This window comes from Triturus cristatus, chromosome 9, assembly GCF_964204655.1.
Source record: "Triturus cristatus chromosome 9, aTriCri1.1, whole genome shotgun sequence".
NCBI lineage: Eukaryota > Metazoa > Chordata > Amphibia > Caudata > Salamandridae > Triturus > Triturus cristatus.
In genome coordinates this window covers 60,255,328-60,283,058 of record NC_140592.1, presented here as the reverse complement: position 1 = coordinate 60,283,058, position 27,731 = coordinate 60,255,328, and the positions used below count along the sequence as shown (strand labels likewise).

At 44.9% G+C, this 27,731-nt stretch overlaps 1 protein-coding gene across 1 annotated transcript in view; it reads left to right on the top strand.

Moving 5' to 3' along the window:
- The window catches only part of MCM2 (minichromosome maintenance complex component 2), a 37,848-nt gene extending 29,991 nt beyond the window's left edge, over positions 1-7,857 (top strand). The window contains exons 14-16 of the mRNA XM_085624407.1: positions 3,387-3,569; positions 5,378-5,533; positions 6,579-7,857. Of these exons, the coding sequence (XP_085480533.1) occupies positions 3,387-3,569; positions 5,378-5,533; positions 6,579-6,689 (450 nt within the window). The 3' untranslated portion in view covers positions 6,690-7,857. The remainder of the gene's footprint in view (positions 1-3,386; positions 3,570-5,377; positions 5,534-6,578) is intronic.
- Positions 7,858-27,731: the final 19,874 nt, after the last annotated feature.

Below are 27,731 nucleotides of genomic sequence, written 5' to 3'. Positions count from 1 at the left end.
GTTACAAACACAATATACATCTCAAGCACAGCTTATGGCACTATGAGGCTCTCCCTAAAACCTTACACCTAAGACAAAGCATGCAAACATTTACAATTACTAGTGTAACATTCAAGTAGTAGTTGGGTGTTACTCAAAATGTTGTATGTATGATGTATCAAATACAGAATAGTAATACATAGGAAAGGGAGTAGCCAGAAAATTGAAATACCTCCCACTTTGAACTAAAGCTCTTATGGCACCAAGAAAGCAAAGTAAGTCATCATAACCCTCCCCAGAAGAGGTATATTGTCCAGGGATCTAGTCATTCATCCTTCCATCAAACCCCTGGCAGCTACCATTTCAAATGTACTTTCTGTTATCTATTAGTGTTTTCATCTACCATTCAGTCTTTCACCATTCATTCTGTTCTTCCAACTGTGTTCCCATCCATATCCAAACCTTTTCCACCATTTGCAAACCTATCCAACGTCTATTTGTCCATCCATCATTTCACTCATCCATCTACCCTTTCACCCAATCCATCCATCATCCATCCACCCTTTCACCGAATCCATCCTTTCACTCATCCATCCACTCTTCCACCAATCCATCCATTCACTCTCATCCATCCAACCATTTACCCTTTCACCCAAGCCATCCTTTCACTCATCCATCCACTCGTCCACCCATCCATCCACTCCTCCATCCAACCACTTACCCTTTCACCACTCCAGCCACCATTTCACTTATCCATCCATCAACCATCCACCCTTTCACCCAATCCATCCTTTCACTCATCCATCACCCATCCACCCTTTCACCCAATCCATCCTCTCACTCATCCACCCACTCATCCATCCAGCCATTTACCTTTTCACCCAAGCCACCCTTTCACTCATCCATCCAGTCTTTCACCCATCCATCCAGTCATCCATCCATCCATTCATTCACCCTTTCACTTATTAATTAATCAATACATCCATCATTTCTCTCATCCATCCACCCATTCACTCGCCCATCACCCACCCTTTCACTCATCAATCCATCCTTTTACTGATCTATCTTTCATAGTTGGTGGTGTGAAGGGTGGGAAACCCCGCGGACAGCGCACACGTGCACACTATTGTTCTTTCACATCCCCTACTGCTCACCTTTCCAATCCCAATCCAGGTGAACAGAGCACAGAGCATGAGGCGCTGCACAATACAGTGAAGACCGCTCGTGTTGCGTCTCATAAAATCAAGGGCTTCAGCTGTATTGAACGTGCCACCATCACCCTCTGGGCCCATACCACTCCCGGTACCTTGGCGATGAGATTGGCAGTGTTTCTCAGGGACTCTGGTGCTCCACTGCGGTATTGTAATGCAGCCTTCCGAGGTTGCAGGACGGCAGTGGAGATAGCGCTGCTCCTCCTTCATGGCCCGAGTTTCGGCGCTCACACACCAGTATTGTGCGTGCAAGAGTGCGAGCTTTTCAAGCCTCGTCACGATCGGCCACACACTTAGACATAGAGCAGGTTGTTAGCCAGGCAGCTTCGTTTAGGAGCGGCCTTGCAAGGGTGGGTTCTTTAGTGGCTGATGGCAATTTTGCACACAGAGGGATGGTGCCTCCAAGTGTCACTCAACCCTAGGACTGTTTAATGCTGTGGCTCCCTTGACTGGGGGGCGCACTGAAGGACACACACACTGCCATTACGTTTATAGGGGGGGCACTCTGTCCTGCTAACCTGAAATCAGGTTCTCCCAAGCAAAGCGCTCCACACACTTTGTAAAAAATAACAACTAGTTGAAGACGCATTCGCGCCCCCCTGGGAATGCAGCCATTGACTCCCAGGGGGGCGCGCCCCACCGTTTGAATACCTCTGTTTTAAGCTAAGGGCTATAGAGGTTCCAGGGTGGGAAGTATGCCTTAGCAGCCCAGACTGGCCATTGTCATTCTGTATGTGATAATGAGCCACAGACAGAATGACAATGGGCGGGAGGGGCTGCGAGGAGGAGTGCGAGGCCTCTGGCAGGGAACAGCTCTGCTCCCTGCAGGGCCCAGAATTACAGACAAACAGCGTCTGTAAAAGCAAGGGCGTCTGCAGGTGGGGGGGCAAAGAGGGGCACTCCAGGGGGGGCAAGCGCCCCTCCTTGCCCCCCCCTGCGGACGCCCATGCTTACAACCCCAGAGGAGGCACTGAAGCGTTTATTTGGCAACTAGCACGCCACTACCTAATCCAAGTTTAGTAGCTAGGTTAGTTCCTTTTTATTTTTCTGTCTTGTGCATTGGTGGTTAGGTTTGTGCCCTTGATGACTAAGGGTTGACTAAATTATGTGGCAAAAGCCAAATGATATGGCATATTCCAGCACATTTTGTGATGGTATTGCCTCACTATCGTCATTTTTACATGTTAACACGATCTAGGCAAAGGTTTCACTTACTGGTTTGACACCCAAATACAGCAGGAAAGCCTCAGTAAGGTGACCATCCAACCTTTGTTTAGCCGTCTGCTGTTCAGGAACCTGTGTAGCCACATTTTTAATCAGCTTGATCTAGAAACAAATGTTTTTTTTGGTTCAAATCAGACTATGCAGCAGATGACAGATTGTGTATCGAATCCATAAATATGCGGAGAACATGGCTGCTAGATAAATGCACACTTTTAGTGTCTCCACATTGACCGCACATTTCCCCCAATTTGTAGGCTGAGTGCTGTAGGAATTGCATTGCTGTTGTTAATGACACTGAAAATTATCTGTGCAACTAAGATGTAATAAGTACTTTTTTGTTTGCTAGGCTGCACAGTTGTCCCCATTGTCTGTACCACACTCGCATGGCTACCTCGAGTGTTCCATGTTCCCAGTGCACAATAGTGTCTCGCTGATTTGCTGTACATTTGTATAAGTGTTATGCTCCAATGTGTTTATTGCACTGCAGTACACTATACTGTCTGGCTGCTGTGTTGCTGACTTGACGGTGCATAGTGTGTAGCTGCAGTGTGGCTGAAATCTCAATGCTGCCATGCACTATGGTCGAAGTGTCACTGAATCACTGTGCAGTAATGCTGGTTACGGCTGCAGTATTGCCGAACCACAATACAGCAGTAAAATGTGTAGGTCTGCAGTTTATCGCTTCTGCACAGTGCAGCAGGAAAGGCAACACTGCATTTGGTGTTTCTTCGAAACTCTTAGATTGCACCTTATGCTGAGTACTGTTGTTGTGTGTGTGTGGCGCAACCATCAGTTAAAGCGGCATGTCCTCCCAGAGAAGGGAGGAGGTGCTGGCGCCTACTTGGGCTATGGTTTTGCTCATTGGCATGCAGTTGTCTGATTACCAGGGCAGTTCTCGTAAGCGAGCAGTGGCTGGCCACCTTTGTGCTCTATGTGGACTCACCTGACTGGCCTTTCTCCCTCTTTCTTCAGGCCACGGGCAGCATCCCCATCACGGTGCGTCACATCGAGTCCATGATCAGGATGGCTGAGGCACATGCCCGCATGCACCTGCGGGACTATGTGGTGGAGGACGACGTGAACATGGCCATCCGCGTCATGCTGGAGAGCTTCATAGATACGCAGAAGTTTAGTGTCATGAGGAGCATGCGCAAGGTAAGGCGAGGCGGGTTCTGCCTTCGCGAGGGGCTGCCACCTTTGACATACGGGGGCTGGGGACCAATAGGAGTTTGCCTGTTAAACAGTAATAGGTGCAATATACATGTTGGCACCAAAAGCCATTCACTGAAAATGATTGTCTGCAGAAGCGTGTTAACAAATCCAGAAGTCTGTTCTCGACTTCTAGTTCTAGAGGACAGAAGAGAGCTTTTAAAGACCTCCCTGTTTTAAGTGTTGACTTTGGAAGCTATTCATACTCTTTTATGAAGGTCTTGACCTTAAAATCCGCATCCTACAATGCCACTCACGCGAAAATAATATATTAACTTTTCTAAGGGAAAAGATTTCACATGGTCGTTTGCACAATTCCCGAGACAAAGCCCAAAATTCTATCTACTTCTGAATGCGGCCCACATACCTAAAACTGCTGTTGAATGAACATTGTCCAACTTGCGTGTTTTCTAAATCACTAAATCCGGAGCAACTGTTTGGTTTAGTAAATCAGCATTGGCATGTGTGGGGGTGCGCGTGGTGTGACTCATGAGTTCCACAGAATGGGAATGAAGGCTGAAGGAATCGAAACTGGGCACTGCACAGAGTGGTTTGGGCATAACCAGCAAGTTCTGCATGGCATACCTAAATATCTGGTGGGTATATAAGGTCAGTATGCTGGCATGGTAGTATGGGGAAGTGTTATTTACTACATTGACCATTTGATTCATCTAGTCCAGTATCTGTTTTTGCCAAAGCACCACATTACTTTATTGCAAATGGGAGTGGTGTATGTATGTGTGTGTGTGTGTGTGTGTGTGTGTGTGTGTGTGTGTGTTTTTGTGTATGCATGGTCCCTAAATGTATGCAGGCTGTTGCAATAATCCAGTTTACTAGTTACCAGGAATTTGACCAGCGTCTTTAGCGATATGGAATTGGAGACCTGAAGGCGCTAGAGTCCGTGTGCATAGAAGGTTTAAACTTAACCCAAGGTGCCTTGTCGTGAGGGAGAAAGTAATGCTATGGGGAAAGCAAATGGAATTAGATGAAGGGGATGGGTTCAGAAGCTCTGGGTGGAATTAACGGTTCTTCATGTGTCAGGAATTTACCATGACCCCTAATGGCCACCCAGTGTCCAATAGCATGATGGCCATCATATGCGTGATTGATGGTAAGGGGAGATGGTGTCGATCGTGGTAGAAGTCGGGCAAGGAGAATGTCCCCATGGAGTTGTCAATAGTTTACTTGGGCTTGACGTTTGAGAGTCATTTACTGGGAGATCAGTTGAGCTGCACCAACTTCTGATGTTCCTATGTGGCGTGCTCCCTCTATTATGAAGAAAAACGTAACCTGTATATTATTGGTCAAGTTAGGCCACATCTTCCGGCACATCCCCTTACCCGTCAGCCCCCTAATACTTCCAAGTGATGGTACAAACCCTTCCAAGTTAATAGTTCAGGACATTTAGAAAACGTGGCAGGGTGAACTTTTCTACATGCCAAAGGGGTGCCCAGTAAGCGCTTGGCTACCCTGATTCTGATGATGGCACTATAAATGATGAAAAGAACGTGGCATTTGATGAATTTGAACCACATCTACATTATCCGGGAAATGTTACCCTTGATAGGGGTTAAAATGTGCGATGAGGGTGGTATCTTTTAATGGCAAATCGAATTTGCGATCAAACAACTCACTGAAATCTGCTGTTCAGGCAATGGAGAAGCACCTGGGAGCCACATATAGTCATTGATCATTTGCAGATAACTCCCCGGTGGTATTAATCAGTTTACCTCTTTGTGCCCTGTGCCATGCAGACGTTTGCCCGTTACTTGGCGTTCAGACGCGACAACAACGAGCTGCTGCTGTTTATCCTGAAGCAGCTGGTGGCTGAGCAGGTGACGTACCAGAGGAACCGCTATGGCGCCCAGCAGGACTCCATTGAAGTACCCGAGAAAGACCTGGTCGATAAGGTAGGCCTCGGTGCTGGCGTTGCTTCCTCCTATTTTGTGTACATTTTGCAACCTCCCATGTATCCCAATGTAATGTGTTAACATCTTTGAATGTTGATTTAATCAATAAAGAATCTGTATTTCCATCTACTCTCTGATGCTGTGCTCTGCAAACACCTTCCTGGGTGATAATATGAATATTTGAACATTCGAATATTGGGCGCTCCTTTGAAGGCAATGAAGTGGACCAGGGTTGTTAATGGCTGGTATAGGCCTTCTGCTCCAACGTTCCAATGTCTGTATTTGTTTCTCCTTTTTTAATTTGGAACATCATTCCCTGAAAGATCTAATCACCTTATTGGCCTTTTGTCTAATCCGCTTATTGGCCTTTTGCCGAAGGCTGTACCAGTTGTTAAAGGCCCCCTCCCTCGTTATTGGCCCTCACCTGCAGCTCTGGTCTATAACTCTGGTGCAGGGCCTTTAACAAACTGTATAGCCCTCAGGAACAGGTTATTGTACGGCACTAAATTGTAGCACTATGTTGCTTAGCTGCAGTGAATGATTCTTGGATACCACCTTGTGATAGGTGGGGTCCAGGTACCTCCTCAGAAGAGACCGCTTCATAAAAATGATAAGTGCATGTGATAACAACAAATTGAAACTGCAGCTCGGGAGTCCTTTAAAGTAATCTAATTCAAACAGCTGACATGTAAATTCATTCATAGCAGGCCTCTTAAGGGGGTAACCATCTCTGAAACTTAATGATTCTTAATTTGTACAGCCTGGTTACTGGTGTTTCAGCTGTAGCATTCTTAATCAAAAAGTCCAGCAGTGATCTATTTTGCTGTGCTTGCTTGGTCTTTGTTGAATTACTTAAATGCTATTTACAATAGGAAAAAAATGACCCTTGTAGGCACCTCTACCTGCATCTGGACAGGAAGGGCTATGCGGTCTCTCCTGCTCTAAAATTAAAGCAACTTCTGCATGTTTCTTCATGCGCCACCCAAACGTGCCCCCAGATTTCCTTTCTTTCAGGTAATCTCCTTTATTTCACCCTTCTTTTTAGGCTCGCCAGATAAACATCCACAACCTGTCTGCCTTCTACGACAGCGAGATGTTCAAGATGAACCGCTTCAGCCACGACTTGAAGAAGAAGCTCATCGTCCAGCAGTTCTAAGTGCCTTATTCGGTTTGTCCGAAGGCGTCGGTGTAGGCCACGCGGACTCTACTTTGCCAGAGTGCCACAAGACTTCCAGTGGTGTCTGCTGGAGAACAGTTGGCCTTCTGGGAAATTTATGAATTCTCTGCTGCAAAATGACCTTAGTTCACGAACATTTGGTGTGTGCTAAATGGAGGCAGATGGCTGGTGCGGGAAAAGGTATGGCATCAGAGGCTGCCTTTGATTCACCCACCAGCTCAATGCCAATTGTTTCTGAGAAACAAACCCCGAAAATGGAAAGTGTAGTTGGTGCTTTCTTAGTAAAGAGTAGAAACGCACAACTTAAAGCCATTTTATAGGCAGCATATCTTATGAAAAGAAGTACCCCGCATTTTTGTGTGTATTCGCCTCTACGTTGTCTTATTTGTGTCAAATGACACTTTATTGACTGGTTGCAAATGTTGAAGTACGGCATTGTCTGTTGCAGGTTTCTTCATATGCAGAACTTCAGTGACCCACTTACACACTGTAAACTTGCAGTTTAATACATTCAAGAATTTAGGCTTTCTAACCAGGTTAATCACATTAGCCAAGCTATGTAAGAAAGCTTTCCAGAGCTAACTTTAGCGTGTATTCTCCTGCTTTGCAGACTGTTTTTGGCAATGCCATCAATCTTGTGGGCGCCTTATTCTGGGGCTATAGGCAGCTGGCTTTGAAACGCTGGTTTACTTATGACCTGCTGTGCCGCCAATATGTAATTATCGATACCTTCATCTGCTGTCTAATGCTTGTGCCTTTGAAACCAATCCAGTTAATAAGTAACAAAAATACAATGAAAGGAGTTTTCAGGACCCTGATGTTCCGTAAACATTGGTAATGTATTTTGTAATTAAAGTAAGGTTTTAATTCGGAAGTGCTTTACTGAGCCCTCCTTAAAGCCTAGACCTGCATAGCGACAGTATCTGCTATACTTGCACCGGTTAAGGGATAAAGTTGTACGTGGATGTTACACCACAGAGGTCAGACTGTAAATTTGAGGGATCCCTGCTTATGTAAAACATTTTGTTGAGAGTTCACCTTTGCTACACATGACTTTTACTATACATACATTTTTGCTGACACTTTTTTGTATATTAAGAATTCTTGATGCCTTGTGTAGTTTTCTAAATAAATAACTTCATGTGGTGCCAGTCTCCTTTTCTGTTTACGCTGAAGAATCCTGACTTTAGAGGGTTGTCTGAAAGAAAAGCTGTGCAAGAATATCTGGAGCTGCCATTTGGGCTCTCGACTGGAGCACTCTGTTGTGATGCACTAATTAAGAGCAATGGTGTGTGTGTGTGTATATATATATATATATATTTTTTTTTAAGTTGCACACTGTACACACCAGCTGGGGGTTTACGTTAACCCAGTGTTTGAGACCGGTCATGTGACAGTACAACAAAAGCAAGCAAAGTACACTCTAAGAAACCTCTTTATCATGTTGGTTGCCTGCAACTCGTGTAAGAAGCTTCACATCGGGGGGAAAAGGGGCTGAGAGATTGGAGGCAGTTATAAAATCTACCAAGAGGATAAAGGGATGTGTGAAGCATACATGTATCCTCCGGGTGAATGTCATTAATATTCATCAACATGAACATAGTGTGTGAAGCCTTGCTTGTAACTGATAAAAACCTTTTAACAAAAATAAATCTTATTTAAATGAGAATGTCAGTGGATCTAAAAGTGCATGCTGCAAGTTTGCCTAAACCCTTTTCTCCCTTTCAAAAGAGGAAAACCTAGGAAACTGCTATTACCACTTAATATAAAGATAAGGAAACATCTCCACTGCCACTTTAAGGCAGTCATGGAGTTTCAGTCCCATCATGCATCACTGTACCAGTTGATTTTTTTTTTTTCCCCCTCTGTGTGGCTAACCACGGAACACTGCCTAATTCTTCTTACGGTGGGAAAATGTTTGCCGCCTTTGATGTTTAACGTCTGTCTGCATACAAGAATGTATTTACTAGTGGAACGTTTATTTTTGGTCCTTTTCTCTCAAGGATTTTTCTTCACTTTTCCAACCTCCAGAAGTAGACTGGATTGTTTTCTCAGGATTGGAGCCGCCATGCGGGTGGGACATTGTGGGCATTTGGGGGTTTATACATGTATTAGTCATCTGTCGTGTAGGCTGTACTTTAATTTTGGTTGTCTGATAACTGGTGCGGTCAAATGAAGCTGCACAAGATGTAAGGTTTGTCCAGCTTACACTTGCATTGCACGCAGACATGTCAAAACGTGAGGTACTGGTCCTATAGTGGAACTACAGTAAAAAACTGCTGTACAGAATTGCACCTCTCCGCATAGTGATATCACTAGTCCTAAAGCCTTTTTTTCTGTTTGGTGTGAAATCTGTTCACTGTTTTTCTACATATTTACGCAACCTAAATGTGCTGGGTTAGAGTTGAATAATTATTTATAATGGTAATTTGTAAATCATTTGCAGATCAGAGAATAAATTCAAAAAAAGTTGGAACTGGTCAACGTAGCCTATGCTCCCATTCAGCATCTTAGCGACCGTAACAGTTTGATTGCCTGGCTGTGACCGAGATATTGTTTTGCCACCATTTTTGCGATTTATGGGGCTTCGGGATAGTTGCTGATCCTGCGTCGCATATTTGCAAGCATGAGGAGGAATGTAAGGGGTCGACCATCCTACGAACAACTGAGGATCATGTATCCTGCCCTCAAAATAAACAAAGATCTGCGTTGGACTAGTAGCTCTCAACCCATTGAACCTGTGAGTTTGTGTCAGATCTGCAATTTTTTGTTTAAATGTTTGTAGTTTGAACAATTTTATTTTTGAACTCCTCACTGTGAATGTCAAATGAGGTGGTTTGTTGGGTTTTAAGGGATCATAACTTTCCTGTAATTTAAGTCTTCGGTACTTGTGTGTCACGAAACAATCACTGGACATAGTTAAGCCCTACAGGCCTACCACTAATAGAAATATTGCGTACCCGCAAGCAAGTCCTTTAGGAAACCTCCTGAGGTGCTCCCCTTCACAGGACAGATCTAGTTTATATTTGTTAGAGAAAGCCAGATTACGTTTGGGGAAGGTCAGTCTCCTTGTGAGCGAAGTCCAAGCTCTCCAAAAGTTTAAACAGTCCGGGGCCTAAAAATGAAGTGCACTGGTTTCTGTAGCAAATGTCTGGCAAACCCTTGGTCGCTGGTTCTAGTAGCAAGATTCTCTGAAGGAATGTGGTCAGTACATGTGCCACAACTGACCAAAATCATTTCAAAATGAAGTGTCCAAATAAGATCGAAATAAGATGTTTGTCGCACGTGTTGTTGTAGATACACATGCTCTGCATACTCCTGCCATTTAGTCTTGGGTCGGACATTTGCAACTTGTTTTTCTTTGCAGAATTTTCTCGAGTCACGAAGTATATGGTGACTCCTCCTTATGAGCATTGTGCATGGGCAGCGACTCCATTTTAGAAAAGAAAAATAACAAACCCTTCGAGACTTGTGCACTATGGATCTGGCACAATGTCCCTGTGTTCTTTAGGATTGCCCCGTCCGTGCTCCAATGCAGGAGCAAGCAGAAGATGCCTCTTTAAAGAATATTACTTCAGGACCAGTCCAGATCTAGTGTCCACCCTGCCTCGCCGACAATCACTTATTGACTGACTGTGCTTTTGACCCCATATAGCGCATCATTGCCTTCTGGTTAGGTGTGCGCTAGAGGTGTATGTACCGTTGCGTGAGTGCAAGCAAAAGGGAGAAAAAATCAGCGATCAAATGAATCAAAAATGAAATGTAAAATGCTGGGTTTTATTCTTGAACTGTCTCGTACGGGGGAAAGGGGGAGGGCAGCAGAGTATTTGTTTTTGGCACTGAATGAGAACAGTGCTCCAAAGCAAAATAGGACTATAAACCTATTTCAACCTATGTGCAAGTGTTTCGGGGCTACTTTGCCAGCCAGTAGTGCATAGTTTTCAGCTGCAAGTAGTCCTTCCCACAGCTTTAGTTCAGGTCCCAAAAAAATGATCAGTCGTAACTCGTTCCTGTGATTCTTTTTAAGCAGCTCTGCTTTTTCCAAGTCACCTTCTGTATTCCCCTGATACACGAAAGACATTTCAGAGGGAACATCTCTAGTTAAATCTGGCTTACTCCATGGCAGTCAAGTTCCTTTGGCTCCAGAACCCTTGCGCTACCCAGCTGTGGACAGCAGGTCGAGTAGGCAAGCAGGCTCTGGCAGGACCTAAATCCCTTTGTCCTTGAGGGGCAGCAAGAAACTGTCCCAATTCAGAGATAACGGGCAGAGGTTTCACCCAGGCCTCTGACTGTTGTGGCAGAAAGGCAATCGGCATGGGTTTGTCACATTGCTGGACATTTTCAGGACATCCCTTTATGTCCGTGGCCCCCATGAACTGATGCTTATTAGAGCTCACTGGAGGTGCTCCACTTTCTTAATGTTTTTTGTTGGCATCTGAGATGGTGTTAGTTGTTTGGGGGATATCCAGGCTGTAGCACCCTTTCTGAGTAGAGTGTGACTGTTGCCCTTTCAACCAAGGCTCTGCACACTCAGTCACTGGTGGCACTGATTCTAGTTAGTGGCACATCCATAGTAGCTCTCTGTGTAGGAGGCCTTTTCTGTTCGAGGCATGTGGGCTGCTGAATTCATATCTGTGCATAGATCGCCGCCTAGTGTTGGGTCCGGATGATTGCACATTGTTGTCCTGGAGAGTCTTCGAAGTATCACGAGATAGGTGGCTCCTCCCCTGGACTACAGTGCGCATGGGCATCCTCTCCATCCTCAGATTGTTTTTTTCCGCCATTGGGTTCGGATGTGCTTATCTTAGCTCAAGTTAGGAAAACTGTATTTAGATTTCGTCTGTATCGTTTGCGTTCGGTATCGATACTTTATTCTTTCACCTCATCGGATCGAGTTCGGACCGAACTTCAATCAACGTTCGAGGATGGAATCGAGGACCCCCTTCAAGAGATGTCCTCTATGTCACGCCAAATATCCCCACATCGATGTCCACCCGGTGTGTAACAAATGTCTATCACCGGATCATGATGAAACCAAGTGTATGGCCTGCGCCCGATTCCGGTCCAAGAAGACACTTCAGAATCGACGTGCAGCACGTTTGGAGGCCAACAAATCGGCGCCCACCCCGGTGAACAGATTCGGTACCGAGGATGAAGATGTCGAGAGCGTTGAGGAAGTAGAATCTGATTCTGCTTCGGAACCGGACTCCCAATATGAAGATGAAGACGAGGAGATCTTCCAGGACAAAGAAGTCGTCGAAGTGGTAGGAGACAACGATGGGGCCCTTGGGGCCGAGGAAGATAGCTCAAGCGAGGAGCTAGGCCAATCCGTCGATTCGGAGGCCCAGAGACACAATCTCCATGCGGCTCAGGTCAAGGGTTCGCCTGCGGGCCTCACCCGAGATCAGTCAGATCGTTCTACAGCCCCGCCTAAGGGCCCGGCTTCGAACATTTCCAATGAGCTGGAAATATCTGACACCACTGGAATCGATCCCTCAAAATCGAAACCGAAAGCTGCACAGATGAAATCGAAACTGAAAGTGCAACTCGTCCTCGTCGGATCGAAGGCTTCGAAACCTTCTAATCCGCTAACACAAAAGAAGGACGTCGGAACCGAACAACCTAAAGGCACCGTCGGTACCGAGAAAACAAAAAGGGATTTCGGCGCCGAGAAACACAAGAAGGCCAGCGGTCCTCCAAAGCCGCAGATGCCTTTAGCACCCAAGGTTGGGGCGCCGAAACCTACAGTCACGATAATCGATCCGCATACATCGACTCCAAAGGGTGCCGAGTCTGCGAAGATCTCCAATCAACGAAGCGTCGAGCCGAAAATTCGGATCGAAGTCCCTAAGTCGGGAAAGGGACCTGGGACTGCGTCCAGGCCTGTCCCCAAAGAGCCTGTCGGATCGAGGGCACCATCGCCATTCATGGTGAAGCAGGTGTCTGAGTCCCTAACGCGCATCAGGGACCGAGACACACCCGACCCGCAAAAAGGCCCGAGCCGAAGAAAGTCGCAAAGGCTCCATCGACGCCGGCGCCGATCTCTTTTGGTTTGCCACCGTCAGGGACACCTAAAATGTTCGAACTCCGGAAGAGCGTCGAGCGCCCAAAACCTGCGTCCACTGACAAATCACATGTCGAAGACTCACAGGAGGGGTTCATCGACGTGGATACGGGTAGACTGGTGTTTCGATAGCGAAAAATTGTCCAGGTGAACGCTTTAGAGTCATATAAAATTCCACTCAAAAAGAAGATGGCGTCAGGTTCAACACCACTGCTTGTGGAATCTGACCACATATATACCCAACAAACACTTGACTTTTCTCCCACACCCTCGGAAACGGATGCAGGAGAAGGCTATTATGAGGATACCACTTATCCTCTAGATCACGACCCTGATGCACCACAGGACCAAGATCAACCATGGGGAGACCCTACTGACCCGGGTGACATACACAATGCTCCTGACACTCCTGTTCACACTATAAAACCATCACCCGCTGAGGATACTGCTGCTTTTAACGCCCTTATTGAACGGGCAGCTGCCAATCACGGGGTTGAACTTCATTCAGAATGTTGAAGAGGATTTCTTGGTGGATACGTTCTCCACATCATTTACCAATGCTAAAGGGAGTTCTTAAACATGCTAAGGACATCTTTAAGGAACCAACAAGAACACGAGTGTTCAACCCCAGGATAGTGAAAAAGTACAGACCAGCCCCTGGAGACGCTATATACATTAAGGGTCAATTGCCATTAGACTCAATGGTTGTTTCAAACGCTCGCAAAAGAGCAAACTCGCAGACTACTGGTGATGCTCCTCCTCCAGACAAGGAGTCCAAAGTGTTTGAAAACTCGGGGGAAAAGGGTGGCAGCTCAGGCATCAAACATCTGGCGCATTGCCAACACACAGGCACTCCTAGCCAGATACAACAGGTCCCACTACGATACACTAGAACCACTGATAGAACACCTACCAGATGAGTACAAAGAGGGGGCCGAACTCCTCATTAGAGAGGGGCAACTCATTACAAATGCGTCCATCAAATGTGCACTAGATGCAGCGGACACGGCTGCAAGGGCCATCAACACTAGTGTGATGTTAAGAAGACAGGCATGGTTGAGAATATCAGGGTTCAAACCTGACATTCAAACAAATATCTTGCATCAACCAGTCAACCCAGACTTCTTATTTGGCCCTGAAGTTGACGCCACACTAGAAAAGATTAAAAAAAGACACAAACTGCAAAGTCTATGGGGGCTCTCCAATCACAGCAGTTTCGGAGTGGCTCTTTTCGTCGCCCCAGAAGTTCAGGAGCAGCTAGAGGTCAGGGGTCCCAGCAGCAGTACAATAAAGGAGGTTCCCAAAATACCTATAATAAAAACAATAGGGGTGGATACCGTGGATCCAGCACCAAGGGCAGAGGCAAGGGAAACAACAATACCAGGTCCTCCGCCAATAACAAACGGTGACATCTTGTCACTGCCCCCGACCATATAACACCAGCCGGGGGGAGATTACAACAGTTCCTGCCAGTCTGGAGATCCATCACCACAGACAGGTGGGTCTTAGACATTGTCCAGTACGGTTATTGTCTAGAATTAACATCCATTCCACCCAACATACCACCAAGACACCGTCCTATGTCCGCAGAGCACTTGACATTATTGCAGCAGGAAGTACTAAGCATGCTGCAAAAAGGGGCCATAGAACCCGTGCCTGTTAAACAGCACGGGTTAGTTGTGTACTCCCTGTACTTCTTAATCCTAAAAAAGGACGGCTCTCTCAGACCTATACTGGACCTAAGACTTCTCAACCTATACATTCTGTCGGCGCATTTTCATATGCTCACCCTCCAACAGGTTCTGCCGTTACTCAGGGAGACTTCCTAGCAACACTAGATTTAAAAGATGCGTATTTCCACATACCCATACACCCATCACACAAACAATATCTCAGGTTCACTCTTCAGGATCAGCATCATCAGTTCAAAGTACTCCCTTTCGGAGTAACAACGGCGCCCAGAGTCTTCACCAAGTGCCTAGCAACAGTGGCTGCCCACTTAAGGAGACAGCACATTCACGTCTTCCCTTACCTGGAAGACTGGCTTGTTCAGGCAAAGTCAGCCCAGCAGTGTGCCAGCCACATATCCCACACCATTCACCTTCTTCACAGTCTGGGATTCTCACTAAGTTATCCAAAGTCACATCTTCAACCCGCCCACGTACAGCAGTACCTGGGCGCGACCATAGACACTCTGGCTGCCAAAGCTCAGCCAAATTTAGCGAGAATCAACAGCATGCAACTGCTGATAAAAAAAGTTCAGACCTCAACACTCCCTTCCGGCGCGAGTGTTCATGCAGTTGATAGATGGCCTCCTGCATCTTCATAGTCCCGCACGCGAGACTACATATGTGCCCGCTTCAGGAGTGCTTAGCACGTCAATGGAATCAGACTTAAAGACAATTGAAAGACCTAGTGTTGGTGAGCGGTTGGGCATACAACTCTCTGCATTGGTGGAGTCCACAAAACCTTTGCAAGGGCCGACCGTTCCAAGAGCCTGTTCCACAAATGATACTGACGGCGGACGCGTCTCTCCAGGGATGGGGAGCTCATGTACTCCATTACACAGTGCAGGGACTATGGACGACACAGCAAAAGAAGATGCACATCAACCTTCTGGAACTGATGGCTATCTTCCTGGCAATGAAGGCATTCAAAGTACACTTGTGCAACAAAGTTGTGTTGATCCGGACGGACAACATGACTGCCATGTACTACATACAGAAGCAGGGAGGAACACACTCTCCACAGTTGTCTCATCTGGCTCAGAGCATGTGGAAGTGGGTCATTCAAAGGAACATGTTCCTCATGGCGGAACATCTCCCGGGCAAAGACAACCAGATGGCGGATCTGCTCAGCAGACACAGCCACCAAATGCACGAGTGGGAGCTACATCCATCAGTACTCCAACCGTACTTCCAGCAGTGGGGTCATCCAGAGATAGACCTATTCGCCACAAGGGAAAACGCAAAATGCCAAAGCTTTGCCGCCAGGTTTCCGCATCCACAGTCGCAGGGCAATGCGATAAGGATGAACTGGTCAGGCAGATTTGTGTACGCTTTTCCCCCAGCGCCATTAATACCGCTAGTGGCACGCAAACTACGGCAACACTCCATGACACTCATCCTGGTTGCTCCAATGTGGGCACGCCAACCATGGTACACCACGTTACTAGAACTTTCCGTGGTGCCGCCTCAAAGACTGCGGCTAACACCCAAACTTTTAACGCAGAACCATGGCGAAATTCAGCACCCAGATCCGCAACAGTTGAACCTGGCGATCTGGCTCCTGAAGTCTTAGAGTTTGGCTACCTGAACCTACCTCCAGAATGTATGAATATCATCAAGGAGGTCAGGAGACCCACGACTAGAGCTTGCTATGCGGCTAAATGGAAAAGGTTTGTCATTTACTGTAAAAACAATGACATTAACCCACTGGATGCATCCATTCAAAACATCATCTGTTACCTGTTACACTTATACCGATGCAATCTGTCATACAGCTCCATCCGTATACATCTAACCGCAATAGCGGCCTATCTTCAAAACAGGCAGCACCTCTCTTTATTCAGAGTGCCTGCCATCAAAGCCTTCTTAGAGGGACTCAAACGAGTGATTCCTCCGACACACCCACCGGCACCGGTGTGGAACCTGAATGTGGTCCTCACCAGATTGATGGGTCCACCCTTTGAACCTCTACATTCATGTGAGATTCAATTCCTCACCTGGAAAGTAGCTTTCTTAGTGGCAATCACTTCGTTGAGAAGAGTTAGTGAACTCCAGGCACTAACCATTCAAGAGCCATTCATACAGGTTCACGCAAACAGGGTTGTACTACGTACCAACCCCACATTCATGCCTAAAGTGATATCGCAGTTCCACATGAATCAGACTATTGAACTGACGGTTTTCTTTCCAAATCCAGAAAATGTCGCAGAGAGAATGCTCCATACACTAGATGTTAAGAGGGCCCTCATGTACTATATAGACAGGACACAGGATTTTAGGAAAAGAAAACAACTGTTCGTTGCCTTTTCTCCACAACACAAGGGCAACGCCATTTCCAAAGCAGGGATAGCCAGATGGATCGTTAAATGTATTCAAATTTGCTATGAAAAAGCTAAACGCACATTAACGATTCCTCCTAGAGCCCACTCAACACGAAAGTTAGGGGCGTCAATAGCTTTCCTAGGGAACATTCCCTTAGAGGAAATATGTAGAGCAGCCACATGGTCCACTATACATACATTTACTAAACACTACTGTGTAGATGTGCATTCAAAACAGCAGGCAGCTGTAGGACAGGCTGTTCTCAAGACCCTTTTTCAGACTGCTGCAGCTGGCACGGGCAGCCGCCGCTAATGGAGGGACTGCTATGTAATCTATGCACAGATATGAATTCAGCAGCCCACATGCCTCGAACCGAATATGCTACTTACCAGTATGCATCTGTTCTTGGCATGTAGGGCTGCTGACATTCCTATCGCCCATCCTCCTCCCCGGCGCCTGTAGCGGCTGCAGCACTCAGAATTACTGTATAGCATGGTCATCACTCACTGTATCTACTCCATCACTGCCACAATGGCGAAAAACAATCTGAGGATGGAGAGGATGCCCATGCGCACTGTAGTCCAGGGGAGGAGCCACCTATCTCGTGATACTTCGAAGACTCTTCCAGGACAACAATGTGCAATCATCCGGACCCAACACTAGGCGGCGATCTATGCACAGATATGAATGTCAGCAGCCCTACATGCCAAGAACAGATGCATACTGGTAAGTAGCATATTCGCTACTGAGGATTTGGGTCCTTCACCTTGTTAAGACCTGTTCAAAGGATATCTCTGGTGTGGGTAAAACCGTTCAAGTTGTGGATGAACTTGGGAGTGCTGACGTCCACAGTACGCCACATGTGCGCTTCACAAAATGGTAGTTTTCTTTGTGCAGGCCTGGATATGTCGTTCTGGACATCCGAGCGCATACGCACTTCTTGTCCACGTTCGGATACCAGTTTACCTCGTAGATTCAGTATGTTGGCCTTTATTGTAGGTTTCCTATGCCTGAAAAAAGCTCAGATATCCCTATCTTCCGTTGTTGTGGCCATCTCCCCATGGAACTGGTCTCGAGCAGAGGTGAGTACAAATCACACTGGATCCTGCTCAAACTGGTCTCCGTGTGGAGAGTGGGCAGAAAATCGTCCACCTTGGCCCCGAGAAATGGATGCTCCTGCAGAGTTGGGGGGAACCCTTAAGCTTTTAATTAAATCAGACCTAGGTCTGGGATCCTTCTGAAACTACCAAAAGGGGTACAAGTACAGGCCCGCCTCAGCCAGTGCTTGGGTCATCTTTTATGGTATGGAAAAAATAGGCGCTTACACCTGTGTAAGGAAGAAAGATAATGGACCATGTGCGGAAGGAACCTCTGCTTGGACACTGCTCTCCTTCCTTTTTTTTCTTGACCACATGACTAATCACAATAACCACTGGATTAACCCCTTACTCTGGGTTCTAGAGTAGTGTGCTACTCGCCATAAAGTGCTTCAATGCTTTGTCCGGAGTTGTAAGCGCTATACCAATACCATTGCAATTAACAGCTTTGGTCTCCATCTTAGAAAGCCTGTAGGTTCCCCTTGCTACTGACATCCTGAACACAAGGAAAACATGCCCGCCTTTAAGAGAAATTGGACTGCCATTACCAGCAGGAGTGACTTGATTCATGGAGTGACCAGGGATGGTTTGAAGACAGCTGAAAGAACAGAACCTGTCCAACGGCGCTGGGATCCCCTTAGCTCAGCTGCCAAGAAGAAGAAACGCCATCAGGTGGGTCAAAGGACTGCTACAGTGCCTTCATCGTGACGAAGAGTTAGCCTGCATCCTTCAGGCCCCTGTGTTGTCTTGTCTTCACGACCTTGGTGTGAGGTTGCCAGGCTAGAGGAAGACCCTAATTCCAGAACTGTTTTGACTCCTCATTGTAGCCCTTATGGTCCTAGAGAAAATGCTAGCTATGGTCTGTCCTGTTTCATTTGCCGTGACAAGTGCCTATTGGTAACCACCATGACTTTCTATGAAGGGCCCTCCAGCGGAAATTGTCTGCTGTGATTGGTACACTTGAGAACACTTTATGGACCGATAACAGAAACTGGACCCTGGTGAGGTGCTTCCAGATTAATTGTGATGTGGGCTTACTGCGCATATCGCATTTGCAAGTTGTCCGCCTCTTTGGTTTTCCCACTGGTCATACATGACTACATTTATTTGTGGAAAAATGGGCAGTAAATTGCAGGACATGTAGTTTTTTGGTGCCTTAAGCACCAACATCCACTTAATGTCCCATTTTCAATCCGAGATCGCAATTGGGTGTTGTTCATGGCACCTGGTAAATTTGATTCCTGCATTGTTGGAACATGTTGTGCGTGGTTGATATTACACCCTTTTCCGGGCTCACTGGTTGGGGCTTTAAGTGTTTGGGAACATAACGTTTTGCTGAATTTGGTAAACTGGACTGCGTCCGTCATCTGACACGCGTCACCAAGCGCCTCACTGGGAGCTTCTAAAACGTATTTTCCATTTCTGGTATTTTTTATAGGGTGAATTATTTTATGTACCAGGGCAGTACTTCAGAGTAGTGGTTGAGTATCATCAATCTGAACTCTGTCCCTGAATCGCCCTCTGTTTTTAACAGTTCCTGAACAGACCCGGTATTGTGGGCCTGCATCGCAGTAGTAAATATCCCCCATACACTAATGCCCTATAACTCGTGACACTCCCCGGACACCAAGAAAAGGGCTCACAGACCGGTAGCTGGAAGTCTTCAAGCAGGACAGTCTTGGGTCTAGACACTACTCTCCGTAAAGTAGGAGAAGTTAAGGTGTAACTCTAGTCTGCGGGCTGCGAAGACCCCTAAACAAATCCTTCTAAAGTGCTTGTGCTTTCTCTATCCCCGATTTAAAGTAAAATGCACTTTTGCTCCCTTGGGGGTCCTTACGTGCAGACACTGTACCCTAATTTCACTGCAGTAAAGCAATAGGCGTGTTGCGTGGTTCGCTTCTCAGCTAAATCTCTCCGAAGGCAGGCCCAGTTACTCCCATCAACAATAGCTTTCCCTATTAATCCCAGCTGTCCTCCCATGCTGTGAGTTGCATCATGTGCGAGGGAGAAGTGCAAGTTGTTTTTGCGTGGAGAGGTCACCTGGGCTTCTTGGGCGCTGCCCCCCCTCCTTGAAAGGTTTGTAGACCTGCCTTAGAAACCTGGCATTTGGTGGCCACTGCAGCCACAGGACAGATCAGAGATGATATCTGAAGACACAAGGGGTGTAATGACTGCTAACCATGCTGCTTAAGGTGCAAGCAGGCAAAAACGTCCAATTTTAAAACCTGGACGGTGTAGGTTAATAAATACAATGGTTGCATTGCTTATGCCATAGTATTTTTACTTGAGCGCTGCAGGTTTGAAGATTGGAACTGTTCCCAGCAGCGGTTTGCCAGCTAGGGTTTTTTTTTTTTAATCAATGTCCCACTTTAAAAGCTCACCTGGCAACGTGCTGCAGAGAGGTTGGTGTTTTAAGCAGATTGCATTTTCAAATGCAAACAAGGAAACCTTGCTTTCATCTGGCATCCTTAACTGACCTTTGTGTAACTGCACAAAACACGTGCACAATTACAATTTTGTTACCAATATGTCGAATGTAAAAGCTTTAAAACCAAAGCATGTTTCTTGTTCGTGGAAGGGCACGTGGGCCTCATCTGCAGATTTCGGTCAATTTAGAGACCAAATACCCTGTGTGGGTCACAAAAAGGACAAATGCAGAAAAAGCCAGTTTCCTCGCCGTTGCGTTGCTAGTCTTTCAGTGTAAGGCGGCTTGATTTGTAAAATAAGTGCCGGTGCCCAAAGATTTCCCAGAAACCCGTGGCCGGTGTTGCCGAATGTCATTGATGTGAAACACCACAATGTGTAGTCTTGATTGCCTCTCATCCATCACCAGACACCCTCTGCCCCTGTAGCTCACAATCTTGCAGGGTATTTCAGCCCTGCTTTCTACTTTTCTCACTCCTTTACGGTCTTTCTCTTCCACCTCCTTCCCTCTTTTATGTTTTTCTCTCCCTTGTTCTAGGTCTGATTTTGGGTGATAAAATAGGTGCCCGTCCGCAAAAATGAGGGCACGTGGCTCCCACCTGCTAACACCAGCTCAAATTAAGCTCTGATGCCGGAGAACCATGGTTCTTCCAAAGGTTACTATTCAGATGTATTATTGAGGCGTGCTCCTTCCATACTCCATTCAGGGGCCCCTCTTGATGGGTGATGTGGGCAATTTTGGGAATATAGTAATCTGCTTCCTCCTGCATATGTACCCAGTCATCAAGATACTGGCTGAAACACTGATTTATGAGTGCCCTAAGCAAGTAAAAGCAAGAAAGATCTGTTGCAACCGGAGCACCTGAATTTCCCCAACCACTGTCCCCACTGCCCGATCAATTTGAGCCAGGCATTGAAGCATGGATGGTTACTTTAATCTTTCTGACGGCCTCCCCCAAATCCCTCATCCATTTTCATATTCAAGAAAGGCAGTGTTTAATTTGCAAAGAAAAAAAAGTGCCAGGGCCAAAAGGAACTAAATAGGAGTCCACTCCAGCTGGCACTACCACATGCCGGGCCACAGCTGCTGAATGCCAGAACCAACATTACATATGTGCTAGATTTATTATTTTTAATTAAACAGTGTGCTGATGATCTCTGCTGAACAATAGACTCCCAGCGCCACCATGTGGTGTAATCTCATAGTAGGTGTAAGTGTTTAGAAATAAGTACAGGTACTGAGCACCTGAAAACACCAGCACATATTAAGCACTGCAGAAATGACAGTGGTATAAAGCTTCAAGGCAACTCTTCATGCATATTCACGTCCTTTTTTTATTTGAATTTTCTCTATATTTGTAGAGCCCCCAAAAAATCTCACTCTTGCTTCTGTACTGTAAAATAAATCTTTTTTTCTACTGGTGAGTTTACAGTTGACTCAAGTGATTCAGATGTATGCTTTCAGGGTGACCAGATAGTGTAGGCGGCTGCGCTTGGATCAGAATCTTAGGCGGAGCCATTCATCTGAATCCCAGTTCCTGTTTTAGTGGGGTTCAGTTCCCAGAGCACCCTGTGTTGAAATAAAAGTCCCAGTACATGTAATTCTCTAATTTCAGGCAGGACTGTTAGTCAAACCCAGCTCCTGTTTGCTTTTTTCCTCTGCTTTGATATTGGATTTCCATCCAAATCAAGCCAAAGATCATTACCTTGAGTTTTGACTTGATTGGTCAAATGTGTCCAGTTTTGTTACACCTCTTGGCTAATTTCAAAACCCTCCTAATTCTTTCAGGATAGCAGCTGAGTGAAAGTGATTTTAGGATGGATAGCAGGAGACTAGTAGTCTTAGGGGACTTGAACATATTATGGGTGCGGTTATGCACATACACCTGCATAGATAGCACATTACTTACTGTTGAATGAATGTACTGTTTTAATGCACGGAACAAAGACAACATTCTGCATAAGTGCATTCTCTCCTTCTTGTGCTATATTCATACACATTTTCGCCACCATTTTATAAAAATAATGTTTCTTTTAAAGGCACCTTAAGTAAAATATTTTCAAATCTTGATTTATCTTTTGGCAAACGTGTGAAGTGACATGCTAAGTGCATTTTCCTTTACCCTGATGGCCTGTTGAGTCTGGTGTGAGTGTCCAGCTGGGCTGATGCTGTCTTCTGACATCTCCTCGTGGGGGACTCTGGTACAAGGTAGTCATTGAGTTCATGTGCATAGATGGCTGAGGGCTTTTTTGACCTTGACAGGCCTTGTTTCACAGCATGAAGTGGAGCTTGTAAGACACACCATATTTTATCAATGTGCTCAGTGGTGCATCACGCTTGGGGGTCAGCGAAACATCTTTGTTATACAACAGAGATCAAATTTCTGGGTGAAGGAGATTCCTGCTGCCTCTGTTTATGATTTCTTTCTTAGAGTGAAGGAACATAGATTAACATCTTTTTCGTTGTTCGTTAAACTAAACTGGTAAGGACCTCCGAATTTTTTTTTTTATGTTAGTTTTTTGGCAGTGTTTGCATGTACTCGAATGAAAAGTATGGTTCTTTTATTCTGGAAAAGATTAAACCTGCGTGAGAAGGTCAGTGCTTGAACATTAATTCCTCTCTTTTGAGGTGACTCTCTCTCCCACAATGGATTAGACCATATTACTGAAGACCTAAAGAGATCGCTTAACTGTAACGCTGCTCACACAGGCTAGGGAGCTCTCAGAGGTGTGCTGGTTAGTAGACCTGCCTATAGTAGTTTCCAGTTATCACTAAAATGCAATTGATCTACGGATAAGTCATAACTTTTTACTTTTCAAGTTAAAGGAGCCATGCTTTGTTTCAAAAGTATTCCTTTGGGTGCACTTGAAGCATGGGCCCCTCACAAGGGGAGATTATGCTCAAGTTTAACCTTTCTTAGGTTCCTTGCTTCAGACTGAATTTATAGATAATTTATAGATAGGCTGTCTGGCTTTAGGTTTAAACCTATAATAACTGATAAAACCCCACCGAAAGGAAAATAGCCATAACCAGTGTAAACATATAAACACTGAAAAAACACCTTCACAAACTGCCATTCAAAGAAAGGAAAAGATGAGTGAAAGATTCCTTAAGGGGCAAACACAATATAACTTTGTTATACAAGTCAGCAGTGAGAAAGACTGAGCTAACATTCTGCTTGAGTTTTATGTTTAGGGATGTCACAAAAAAATTGTTTCTTCTTCCATCTGCTTTTTAGGTCTCGGCCTGGCGAAAGCAGCGCATGCACTGCCCTGCCATGCAGAGGCCTTTTGGAATCGATACGATTCCAGCGTGCACGCAGGGAGACAAACAAGACAGAAGATGTGCATGCGGGGATTGGATGCTTTACTGGCGGCGTGATACACTGGAGACTTTTTTTTGGGCCGTCAGTAAAGACAGTCCCCGCGTGCAAATCTTCTGTCCGTCCCATGACGGGCCGCGTTGTTACTTTTCTACTCTTTGTCTCCACTTTTCGTTGCTCTATCTATTTTGTATGATCATTTATTGAAAAACTCATAGTAAAGTGTTTTAATGAACTTTTTTCATACTATAGGGTACGCTATTTCGTGTTTTTTAAAGCCCCTTTCACATAAAACAAATGTACAGAGCAAACCGTGACCGCGTAAAAAAATGCTATTTCATAATTTCAAAGTATCTTGTTTAAATGGAATTTCCTATGATGACTGCAATACACCTATGTGGAAACTAGATGGCAGACATAGCACATGAGTGAGTCATATCAACTCAGCCTTCATCAAATGAATATGGGATGTCAATTCTTCTAACAAGTTGTCTTGAGACTCACATGGCTTATAAGTGTAACGTGGAATGACCTTTTTTATGCGCCTTCCACTACTATTCACAAACCACATTCTCCATTGCAATAGCCACTAAATTTGCTCAGACAAGCAGTTGATTACTTATAAAAAGAGCACAAAGGAGATTGTGTGAAAATTGTGTTTCAGGAAGTAAGTATGTCTTGTTTTAATGTGGCCCTAATAACATTTTTGCCTCCATCACAAAAAGATTTGCCTCGTTTGTGCTTTCGGAACCATTGATGGAGTCAGAAACGTGTACAGTTCATTTACATTTTATTTTGTGTTAGAAAAATGACATCTACTGTACCCGTGCATGGTTGCCACATAGCTCACTTTACAAATCATCTTGCTATGCAGTTAGAATAAGTAAACACCATTCTCCATTTTAAAACAATAAACAGAAGTTATTGCCTCGCGTTTGGCCTCTGAATTTTAAAGGCATCTTTATTGCTCCTTCACCTTCACCTTCAGAATTCCAGCATGGTTGATTTGGGGTTGCTGCAGCACCCCCAGCATTACGACTTCCAGCGTCTACGTCTTGAAGTATTGAGGACACATACGCGGCCTACTGGGTTCCGGGTAAAATAGCATTTCAAGACTAAAGCAATGGCCATGGAAAGTAAGACGCAGATTTAAAATGGCTGCTCGATATTAAAGGCAAGGGTTGAAGCCATTAGATACCAGTGAGGAAAAACACCCTGGGAGTCACAGGCATGCTGACCTTACTTATCTGTAGATGAGTGGCTAACACACACCACTTGGAGAATGCGCGATGATGAGGATAACTTCATTTGGGCACGTAAACAGCAACATAACTAATAGGAGAGAAAAATGGGCGATATTAATATAATAAGTTGTACGAGAGCTATTTGCCAATTACTTTACTTTTTTATTCCTACGATAAGATTTTGGACTATCAGATCTAAGAGGGTTCTCTGTCTTTTATGACAGCAGGAAAGGATTTTATTTCTTCCATCAAAAGTAATTCTTCCAAACTAAGAAACTCTAATTTCTCTGCCTTTCCACTGGAAAATAATCACTATGTTTCTGGGAGGCTGCCAGTCAATAGCACCGCCATGTTGATAAGGCTACACAGTGAGAGTAGCCTGACAGTTTTCTGTTCTTGTTTTTAATTTGCAGCTATCGTTAAGTTTAACAATGGTTGTATAGTTAATGAAACGAGCATTGGTAAAGCCAATAGCTTGGCTTTAATGTTGCAATCTGCAAACACAGGCATGCACAAGTGCACATTTGTGTATTTCTGTGTTTGTGGGCATTAGCATAAAAAAAGCAACAACTGATGACATGACCTCTGGATCTTACTTTCGCATAGAAAGGAAACCAAACACTACCTTTCACACATTAGAAAAGTCAATAGGTCTGGCCTTGTCAAGGTGGCCAGCAGTTGACTTTTAAAAAATATATATTTTTAGGTCTTGGCCTGACGTAAGCAGTCCTTACAAATTTCTCTAGACTACTGCTCAAAATTAAAGGAGAGCTTTTCTAGCTTTATAACAGTTTCACCGATTTGCTCTCTGCCCCTTACTTGAAAGAGTGATTACACGCCTATCTTAGCTGTCCAAAGCAATGTCTGTTCTTACTTGTATAAGTGCCTACCAATTTAATACAGAACATGCATTGAGAAATGTCAGTAATTTATAACGTACTGCATAATGCTGAATCTCATGGAGCAGGGTGATGATGGGAGGTTCCCACTCTATTCTTGACAATGGTCCCGTTTCCTCACTCTCCTGTTTCTCATCAGACAAACATACTGCTTCCGCCTACCGTAGCGCCATTGCCAGTCAAGGTGAGAGGTGACTCCATGATACGGGTGAGCCCTTAATCAGCATTATATGTTTATTTAAGCAAGAGCACTTTGCATGCTGGATTTATAAACTCATATTTGCAATGAAAACCAAAATAGAACTGCGTGTCCCAGAATGCAAAGCACTGTTGGCTCAAAAATGGCATGGAGGTGGAAGACGTCACACAGGATATTCAGCCGCTTTCCAGGCATGTGCACATAAGACCCTCACACCCTAAATACCAACGGGATCCTAACTAGAATTATTTAGCATTAATTTTTAGGTCACAAAAAAAGATAAACATCCGACGCTATTACCCACAACTTACTGCCACCTGTAGTCAAGAAATCACACACGTCTGTGGACTGCTCTCTCTTTCAAGTGAGGCTCTCACGGAGGGTTCCCTGTTTGAACAAGCATTAAAAATGCAATATGTCTCGCCTTCTATTAAGTTAAAGCCATTTGCTTTGCTATACAATACCATTAGCAAAGCAAATTACTTTAACTTAATCAAAGGCGAGACCTATTGCATTTTCAATGCTCGTTTTAGTTTTGTGGTCTTTGGTCTAAAGATGCAGTGTTTAAATAAGACCTTATACATGCTTCTAGTTATTTTATAAACTGTAGACAGTAAATATCAAAATCATATTTGATATTTTGGCTACATTTGCTTTCACTGAAAGGTAAAATGGCTGGTTTCATAAGAATCTTTCCTAATATATACCATCACATTTGCCCAGAGACAGAATGGGTAAAATCCTTTGATACACCAGCCCCCTTTTCTAGCGAGATATTGATTGTAGATGAATTGCCGAACACTCCAGACTTTAAACATTCAATGCAAGGTGTAGTGACAGGTATATGTGAAAAGAGTGATGCCACCAAGCATCTGAGATAGTGGTGAAAACATGACACCAGGCGTTTGGTAAACATGGAACGCAGTGTCACTTGGAATGCTGCTGCAAAAAAGTTCCTACCAAGTTCAATAAAGATTGGAGTGATATTGTTTGTATTTGCAGTAATTTAGCTACGTATATGAAAAGGTTGTTTGATGACCTGTCAAAATCGATACCTGAGCTGAAGTGCTTCCCTGTAAGAGATCCTGGTAACTTGCTTGATGGTATGCTGAAAGCATCTTTACAATCTTCAGAGTTAATGAAGAATGCCATTGACTTTGTAGTCCCCTCTGGTGCACTGTTTCGGTATGCCCAGGAACTGAAGTGCAAATATTTCGCATTTTGCGCTTTGTGTGGCATCAAAGCAAGTAGTCATCATAACTGTTATTTAGCTGGTGGTTCTCAGTCCTAAAGGCGGTGAATGCTAATCATCCATGTAGCGACAGTTTACAGAATTTTTACTTAGTAATGATGCCAAAGGCAAGAAATGTGATGATCTTTGGTCGCATATTAATAGTGATGTGAAAAAAGTACAGTCTACTGCATGCTTAGGGTTTTACAGGAATACATGACTGCTGTAGTGGACATAATCAAAATACTGGACTCTGAAAACACCCTTGTCTACCAAGTGTTCAGCGTAACTGGTGTAGATCTGAAACATCTCCTTGAGAGTAGGCTGGGCGACACTTTTAGTGACTTTGGCCCTGCAACATGCTGCATGTTAGAATTCTTGCTACTTGGTAAGCAAAGAAATGTTGAGGAGCAATTCAGGAAATGTTATTTTATAGTCTATAGGGAAATGGCTTGCAATGATGCGTAGAAGTGTCCCTTAACCAACCATGG